At 42.7% G+C, this 9339-nt stretch overlaps 2 protein-coding genes across 2 annotated transcripts; one reads left to right on the top strand and one right to left on the bottom strand.

Moving 5' to 3' along the window:
* Positions 1-2385: 2385 nt before the first annotated feature.
* LOC135502897 (dihydrolipoyllysine-residue acetyltransferase component of pyruvate dehydrogenase complex, mitochondrial-like) lies at positions 2386-7138 on the bottom strand. Its single transcript, XM_064796085.1, has 9 exons — positions 6954-7138; positions 6659-6735; positions 6176-6402; positions 5661-5966; positions 5192-5430; positions 4801-4941; positions 4419-4581; positions 4117-4191; positions 2386-3694 (listed from the first exon to the last, which is right to left on the bottom strand). The coding sequence occupies exons 1-9, from the start codon at positions 7100-7102 to the stop codon at positions 3500-3502; spliced, it is 1572 nt and encodes a 523-aa protein (XP_064652155.1). The 5' UTR covers positions 7103-7138; the 3' UTR covers positions 2386-3499.
* A 415-nt stretch (positions 7139-7553) lies between these two features.
* LOC135502899 (MORN repeat-containing protein 2-like) lies at positions 7554-9219 on the top strand. The gene is made up of 3 exons (XM_064796087.1): positions 7554-7656; positions 7968-8298; positions 8631-9219. The coding sequence occupies exons 1-3, from the start codon at positions 7647-7649 to the stop codon at positions 8740-8742; spliced, it is 453 nt and encodes a 150-aa protein (XP_064652157.1). The 5' UTR covers positions 7554-7646; the 3' UTR covers positions 8743-9219.
* Positions 9220-9339: the final 120 nt, after the last annotated feature.

Here is a 9339-nt window from a genome sequence, read left to right as displayed (position 1 = left end):
CTAGGAAAGGCTTTTACTTAAAACTTCACGTACATTTACACTAGGCATTTCTGTACAAAATAGAAGTAAAAGCATTTACTAGTGTTTATTCATATCACCCAGTGTCTGGATCACAGAGGCGAAAATTAAATGCTAGTGTCATGTCCACAAGCAATGACGGGTTGATGGGATGGGCCAGTAAGTGGACATGGCTGCCGTGGACAGACAGAAGTGGGGGAAGTCCCCTCTTTCCATGAAATAATGCTGCTTGTTCCAACGCCCCTGGCCTCCTCCAATAATGTCATGCACAGGCATAACTTCAAATTCATCGTATGACTATGTATGGTTTTCAGGCTGGCTCTACTCGGTACGCAGTGGACAGACCTCGTCCTCTCGCCCAGTAAGAGTAAAGACGATTCAGAAGACGAAATAAGACTGCAGAAGAGTCCAGCTGGCATTGACCACCTTGTCCCGTCACCACAGATTTGGCCTGGGTGGCTGGCTGTCTTGATTTGGGTTCTCCCCTGTCTGGTGTCATGGTATAAACGCCACACCTGGCATCCACCACTGCTTGTGATGCCTTTCCACCCTTATATCCTGGCAATGAAATATACCCTCAAGCTCCTGGAAATGATGTCAACATGCCCTTGTGCCTCGTCACAACTTCACCGTGTCCTTGCCTGGTTGTCACAGCCAATGTGGTTGGGAACTTCCTGCAGTCCCAGTCATAGTATGCCAGTGTCCTGTGGTGAAGTACCGTCTGTTTGTCTCAGTTGGCTTCCTACAGTGACAGCCACTGGGTGATATGAATAAAGACTTGCAAATGCTTTTATTTAAATCTCCATGTACATTTACACTAGGCCTTCCTGTACAAAACCGGAGTAAAAGTATTTGCTAGTCACGGGCAGTTTGGTGCTGAACTTCTTCCTGCAGTCGCAACTTTCCACCAATGACACCCTGCATGGCCGTCACAGCCGATGTGGTTGGGAACTTCCCACCCATGTCCTGGCTGTAACAGTCACTGATATGTGTTTGTTAATGCCATTTTCGTGGAGGACTTTCTATTACTGCTGCCTCTTAGGATATTCTTTCCAGTTTGCCAGTTCCAGCATAATACCTTACAAGCTCTCACATGGAACCCACAAGGGAAGAGAACATAGGGAAAACCTTGGTACATACAGCTGGAGACCGAACCTGGAGAGTGTCATGAAGATTTGGGCAACTCTTCAAGACACTCTAGACACAGTGAACTGACCTCGTCCTGTTGCCAAGTACATAAGGAGATATGATAAGGATGGTGAAATAGATTGGCCCAGGAGTCTATTCTTGTAGGAACTGGACAGGATCATCACGGACCGAAGACGGTGGAGGTGTTGTTGACATACTATGCTCCATACTGAACTCCCAGTGGTATTGCCCCCACCTTTGAAGCTGAGCTATGTCAATACATGGAGGGTCAAGATTACTATGCCCTGTAGGGCTTCCGTATAATGTAATAGTCACAGTCAGTCCAGGTCTTGAGACGAAGTGTGTCCTGGTTGTCTCAATCAGTATTGTAACCTTCCTCCAGTCAAATCCACTTCTGTATGAAGTGATTAGTCACAGCCAGTCTAGGTCTTGAGGCGAAGTGTGTCCTGGTTGTCTCAATCAGTATTGTAACCTTCCTCCAGTCAAATCCACTTCTGTATGAAGTAATTAGTCACAGTCAGTCCAGGTCTTGAGACGAAGTGTGTCCTGGTTGTCTCAATCAGTATTGCAACCTTCCTTCAGTCAAATCCACTTCTCTGTATGATGTGATTAGTCACAGCCAGTCCAGGTCTTGAGGCGATCGTGTGTCCTGGTTGTCTCAATCAGTATTGTAACCTTTCTCCAGTCAAATCCACTTCTGTATGAAGTAATTAGTCACAGCCAGTCCAGGTCTTGAGACGAAGTGTGTCCTCTGGTTGTCTCAATCAGTATTGTAACCTTCCTCCAGTCAAATCCACTTCTGTATGATGTGATTAGTCACAGCCAGTCCAGGTCTTGAGACGAAGTGTGTCCTGGTTTTCACAATCAGTATTGTAACCTTCCTCCAGTCAAATCCACGGTTTCACACATATCCTTCCATGTCTTTGCTAGGTGAACTTTCCAGAGACAAAAGAACAGTTTGTCAACGAGATTTTGACTTAGTGAGCACTTTGGTACATCAATGCCCTGGTTCTGTGATGAAACAATTTTGCCAGTCTGTCACAACCAGTTCGGTGGACTTCTGTCACCACACCTTCATTGATCAATTCATTGGTCCTATTGGGGCCTAGCCTTGCCAATCATTACATGTCAAAGCCCTGATAAACAGGAAATATAAATATTGCCATGTACGAAATTCTAAAAAGAAACAATCATCGGTGACTGCTGTATACACACACATTATTTATTTACTTCTAAAAACTTAACATGACAAATTAAATACATTAATATACATAGGTTTATCACGCCAGATAGAGCACATTTATTTGATCATTTGTTGACAGATGGAAGGGCTTTCACAACCCCCAGGCTGACAACATCACCCAGCTAGAGGGGAAGAAACAGGTGACAATCTTCCAACTTGAACAGGGTACTGCTGCTTTAAGAAACACCTTCAAAGACTCTGCTCAATGTGAATGTGTAGCTGACCAGACACCAGCTCATGCGCTTCAGACCTGCTCCCGATGAAGAATAGGGAGGAATATTGGCCCAAGGACACCACCCTGGCTACAAAACTCTGGGACTCCACGGCAGTAGTCTCCAAGACAACCTACTTAATTACCGGTACCAAAAACCGAACGACTGCCTGGCGTTCACCTCAAAACTCTAACTACAGGAGAAGGGCTTGTAGTTTACCTTATTTCTCTTCTTCTTTCTCATACATAACACATTATGTACAGCTGCTATTCACATTTTTTAGACTGGAAGTCAACACATAACCCCCCCCCCCCCAATTGTCCATCAATGCTCCAGGGAGCATTCCAAAAAGCTATTCTTACCTGCCCAAAACCAGCATCCTCACCCAGTAGATGCAACTACAATTATTTTGGATCCAAATATATTCATCACAACCACCGTTATTTTGTTCACCAATGATTTTGACTGCCCTTATTATTTCAAATAATATGTCATAAGGTTATCCAGTTGGGCCATTACATCAATAGATAAACATGGTAAACTCTGGTACTAAAAAAATCATGATGGGTATCAAGAATACTTCATAAGCAACTTTATATGTCAGTCATTTTGAAAAGCTTTTGCGTAGTTTTGTGACTAGTATCGTCTCTGTAACTGTTACTGTTTTGCACAGTTTGTAGAAAATCTTTGAAATCACTGAACACTCGTATTCACAGCAAAAGACCAAGTCATAGGATCGACCTGCAGGGAAATAATCACGAGTTGACTCTGTTGTCCTTCACCACATTAAACATCTAAGCAGCACAAGCATGCCTTTATTTTCTTAGCTGTACCAAGATATCCACATAGTAATATCAGATTAAGTCAACAGTTTTTATTACAACAGCATTGTTTGTGGTTTTTCTAAGAATTTCTTAAACTCTGCCAGCCACTGAGCACCGACTGCCCCGTCCACCACCCGATGGTCCGAACTCAAAGTTGCACCCAAAACGCTTGCAGATCTGTATCCCTCTGCTGCATTTTCATCCGGGATGAGTCTTTGATTTGATGCGCCGACAGCTAGGATACAGGCCTGGAATACGAGTGGGAGGGTTATAGAATGGTTAGAGCTTAAGGACAAAGGAAGAGGGTCAATGTTTATCTCTTGGGTATTTTCATTTGTAGAAAGGCTTAAAGCGTGGACTCAATATGCTGTGCACAAGTCTTCAGTTAGCTGAGCTCACACTAGCTAGAATTGTATTCAAGTGTGCTAGGGGCAAAGGTTTGGGAGTTGAAAAGGAAGTTTTACAAGACTTGTGGCCAGATGAAGCATCTGGTAAATTTCCTCTTGATACAAACAGTAGGATGAGGTGATGCCTCAGTTTCTATCACGAGGTACAAATATGCTCAGATCACAGGTTGTTGCAAAGGTTAAGCGATGATGCCCTTGAAATCAGCGAAATCAAATACCCAGCAAGATTTGCCTCGGGGCAGCGAACAATGATTGCTACTTACCTGGGGAGGATTGATAATTGCCGAGAAACTTTTGATGCCATACATGCCTAAGTTAGATATGGTGAAAGTCCCTCCCTGAAACAAGAGTTTCAAAAATAGAGACAGATGCAAAACAACACAGGTGGGATATTTGTGGTGTAGGGGGTTCCCAAGCTGCTGCCAGAGACCATCACTTGGGCGTTCACAACCAGAGCAAGGACAGAGCGCACTTGAGAAGATGCCATTTTGTGCAAATAACGTAGTCTTGCCTGCCGTAATGTCATAAGAATAATGGCTTTTTTGATTTTGAGACGTGACCTCACCTGGAATTCGTGTGGCTGCAATTTTCCCTCCCGAGCTTTTTGCGCTAAGCTTATCACATCTGACGATATACTCAATAATCCCTTTTTATCTGCATTAAATACTATAGGCGTGATGAGGCCATTATCTGTCGCTACAGCCACACTCACATCGACCGAGTTAAACCTGGAAAAGAGACAAAAGACGTCTTAATATTTCCGGGGCTCAGACAACGGAATCTGATCCACTCGGGTCAGGAGCTGGAACAGTCAACGGAAAGGACCTGGGGTCACGAGTGTCAAATATCTTCTGATGAGATTCATGCAGTCATCAATGTGAACTCTGTATTATACCTCACAACCTTCAATACAAAGTGACTTGCCCACTATCACAAACGATACTCACTGTCTGATAAACGTTTCTTGCCAAGACGAGTTAGCCTCTGGAATTCTCCTGCAGGCCAACGCAGCCGCCTTGATGATGAAGTCGTTGACGGAAACCTTGATGTTTTCTTTTTCTAATTCAGCGTTCAGTTCCTTACGTAGGCTGCAACAAAAGTGTAAGAATGTTAAAGGGACTATAACATCAAGACTTGGTATATATATATTCTTTTTGAGACATAATTTTGATTTATTAACTAAAGTATTTACAGGTTACAGAAAAATACAAGCCCAGGGCTGACGCAATGCATTATTAGCCTTGGGCATATTAGCACTTGGTATATCTGCTGCCAACAGAATACTCAATCGATTACAATTTTTCTTAGGGGCAAATCTAAAGGTCTGACAGTACTTACTTTAGCACATCATCCATAAGTATGTCAACATTCAAATAGTAATGCGGGATGGTCTGTTTTGACTGCACCAATCGTTTGGCTATCGTTTGCCGCATACTGGACATCGGTACATCAACATAGGCGGCCCCAGGTGGCATCACAACCGGCGCAGGCGCCGCCACACCAGGCGCGGCAGACGGTACGAAGTTTCTTACGTCATCGACACGGATCTGTCCATCTGGGCCTGTACCTTGCACCAACTGGAAAGAGACAGAAACATACCGGTAATGACATCGCTGAATCTCTCTCTCTTCATTAATCGCTGCACAAACGAGTGATTTTAATCGCGGCGACCAGCAATTATGATTGCGGCTATGTGTGACAACAGACTTCTTGTCCGAGGGTGAAATCAGTAATGACAAGATCCGATTGGATCACCTCTATATACAAAGGAGCGAACTCGATTAAAATTTATTTTCCTCGTACTTACGCTGAGATCTATTCCTTTCTCTGAAGCAATCGTCCTCGCCAGTGGCGACGCAAAAACCCTTCCGCCCGTCGAAACGGGTGCGGCAATGGGCGCAGCAGGTACAGGTGCGGCTGGAGCAGCCACTGGGGTCGGTGGTGGTGGTGCAGCTTGTGCCGGTGCAGGTGCTACAGGTGGTGGTGGTGCAGGTGCAGCAGGTTCCGCCGGTTTCGGTGCGGCGCCGCCAATGAGCGCATCATCGGCTGCCGTTGCTTGAAAGTTTTGGAAAGCTGCCACGTCTCCTTCCTCTTCGACTATGATGCACAGCAACTGAAAGGGTTAAAAGACGGAACAATAGATTTTGTTGAAAACTTTTCATCATACTTCAAATTAGATCAATGCACTATTTCCCTCGGACAAATGGATTTGATGTTTATGTTCAGAATGTACACTTCTAGATTTTGATATTTTACACTTTTTCAAGTATAAGCATGATGTTGGTTGAATTTCGGCTTTGACTCTATTCGAAAAGTGCCTACCTTTCCGATAGGAATATCTTTCGTTCCTTGTGGTATAATAATCTTTGCCAGGTATCCCTCCTCCGGCGTTTCGAATCCCATCGTAGCTTTGTCCGTCTCAATCTCCGCCAATAAATCTCCCTCGGACAACTGGTCACCCTCCTTCTTCTCCCATGAAATGATCGTACCGAACTCCATCGTTGGCGAGAGGGCCGGTAGGACTATTTTTTGGTGAGTAGGGAGATCATCTGCACAGAAATAGAGACAATATTGAAAGTTCCTTGGAGAATAGTCATATATTATCTCGGAAAATATTTCTAAGGAGTCTTAGAAAACAAAAGCTTCAGTGACAGAAGTTGAATATTCAAGTTTTATGTCAAATGAAAATAACTTTGTAAAGTTCCCTTTTTACTTTTTTACAAATAATGACGTTCAAAAGTCATAGTACAATGAGGAAGTGTACATTACCGATGATGAATTGTACCATCACTTCGTAAACCTTACCTGAACTGTAATAGCGGATACATGACAATTGCTGGCCCCAGGTTATTCTGGACTGATGCGGATTGGTCGACGAAAGTCTGAAAAATAGAATTGGAACGTAATGTTGGCTCAGACCTTTTTGCAACATTGGACAGGTGCAGAAATAGCCTGCAACATCACAATTTGTGAATTGCCATGACAATGATAACTGCATCTGGTGCATGCTTGTTCAGTGTTGTATAAGTTTCTGAAGATGTTTCTGACTCTTTACCTTTCAAGCTTTTCTTGCAGCAGTCTGCAGTCAGACCTATTTTACCTGTTGATATTTCTTGTTCTGTTGACGGAATCGATGAATGCTCTTTGCGTATATGTCCTTATGCTTTTTGGGAGGCATCTTTGCCTCACGGCAGACCTTAATAAAATCGAAGAACGGAACATTTTGGGTATGTTTTGGGGCAAAATCATCCCAAAATTGATACCGGCGAAATGGCGTCGACCTGGATAACCTTCACACCGCAGTTTCGTATCTATCAGAAATCCTGTCGATTAAACTAATTGATTACAAAAATAGTATTTTCAGGACTTAAATGTGAAACCTCAGATATGTTGAAGCTCTTGAGGTTTTGTGTAAGGCGCAGAAATTATTTAGAGAATATTTACGAAACTGTCTAAAACTGCAATAACCAGCTTTTTCTCTAACCGGAAGTTAAGGTAAGGAGAATTTAAAGTTTTTGAAATGTTACAATTTCTTTAAGTTTGAGGTACCCAAAAGGAAATTACCGGTTGTATTGGCTAGACGATAAACAACAGTTTATTTCAAGAGCCACGTTTACCGTTCAAATAGCCGTTACCGTTACTAATTTGATTACTTTTAAAACTAGCCTGCAGACTACACCTGGGTCACCATGGCAACAAAATGGCCACCACCAAGCAAAGCAGAAAGTTGTAAATATTTCTGCACATTGTCCAAGTTTCCACCTTTCCCACACCCGATAAAGAAATTTGCATTATGCCAGGAGGTAAAATCATGTTTTCTCTTTATATTGATACCAAACACTGATGTGTTCACTGAAGACAAAAGAACAAAAATCGAGGAAATTATGATCTTCTGAGACATTTTTTATCTTTTATTTTTTGTCAAATGACAGATCAGCCAGCAGATCACTGAGATGGCTATACTGCACCCATGTACTGCTGAGCTTTCACTGTTAGGTCGAGATAATGAAAGAAATAGAATACAGCCCTCTTAATTTGAAAAATGAATGGGGGGGGGGTCTGTAGCTGTGTCAAGATTTCAAAACCAAACCTACTGATGTATTTCAATTTCCAGCTAAGAAGGATAAGAAGAAAGGGACTGAGGATGATGTCCCAGTCATCTTGAAAGGCATCTACATGTTTCCTAATGGCGACCGTTACGACGGAGAGTACGTCCAACTTGAAGATGGCAGCATTGTACGATCTGGCGCGGGGTCTCACTTCACCGCAGACGGTCAGCACTTCCACGGAACCTGGGTCGCAGACAAGATGGAAGGACAAGGGCGAATGGAACTGCCGTCTGGCGCATTCTATGAGGGAGATTTCGTGAACAACCAATATCATGGTATTGGAAAATATACCTGGCCTAATGGCTCGTTTTATGATGGACAGTTTGTTGAAAATAGGTAAGTTTAACCACCTTTGGTGTCTCTCGTCAACCACAAATCTGTAAATGAATTCCTCTACAGATCAGACTGGATGGTTGGACATCTTTCTTAGGAGTATGATACATGACCTCCTTGGGGGCAGAGTCAGCTTGTCCTCGATGCCATACCTTGGTAGGTCTTGAATCAATGAATGGTAATGCAGTGTACTGAATAGCATTGGTTGGATTTAATTTGTTCTGTGTGGTGATGTATAAAGTAAGGGTGTGTAACATCTCATCACTGATAATCGATAAAGTTTCAAGTTCGGAACATTTTCATCACTGATAAATCCATGAAATTGTTTTTTTCAGGATGGAAGGCGATGGTGAATTTACAGACACTGACCAGCAAATTTGGACAGGGACATTCCGATACAAGGCAGCCCCAGGACTTCGATTCAAACTTCAGGCAGAAGTGAATTAGAAGTTTTAGATATGCTAAAGACATTTAGGTCCATCGTACTAGGACTTTGGCTCATGCAGCCGCCAATATAAGCCTTGTACCCCCACCCCTACATCAATTTCTTCCATTATCTCCTGGTGTCATGTAGGCTCATCTTCTGTGTGACATGTGCATTGTTTTACTGTGACAGGTCAATATTGATTCATTCTGGTATTTTCATGCCCCTGTGATGTACGCAGAGAGAATAATATTCTTTGAACTGCTTGGAGAATGCACTTGTATTGGTAGTATCAAATTCCGTCCAAAGCTTGCGGACAGAAATGGTCTGCATGACTCTGTCATGTCCTTTCAGACTCTATTCATAGTAAGCCTGCTACTTCTTCTTTTACCTCTGGCACAAGGACAGAGCATAGGTAAATTTCAACAACTGTTTTGCTAAATTGCCTGCAATCTGACGTTTTCTGATAATTCAAGAAAAAAGTTGGTAGTGAATAAGGAAATGTAACAAAATTTTGTGTAAAATAAATTGTACAGTTTATTGTTTTTCAAATTGAACTTGACAATTGTCCTTATTCAGGTTGATCCTGATTTAAAATTTAACTTTTTACAAAAAGTTTT

The sequence above is a fragment of the Lineus longissimus genome, chromosome 19, assembly GCF_910592395.1.
Source record: "Lineus longissimus chromosome 19, tnLinLong1.2, whole genome shotgun sequence".
NCBI lineage: Eukaryota > Metazoa > Nemertea > Pilidiophora > Heteronemertea > Lineidae > Lineus > Lineus longissimus.
The sequence above is the reverse complement of the archived record's forward strand: the minus strand, read 5'-3'. Positions and strand labels throughout refer to the sequence as shown.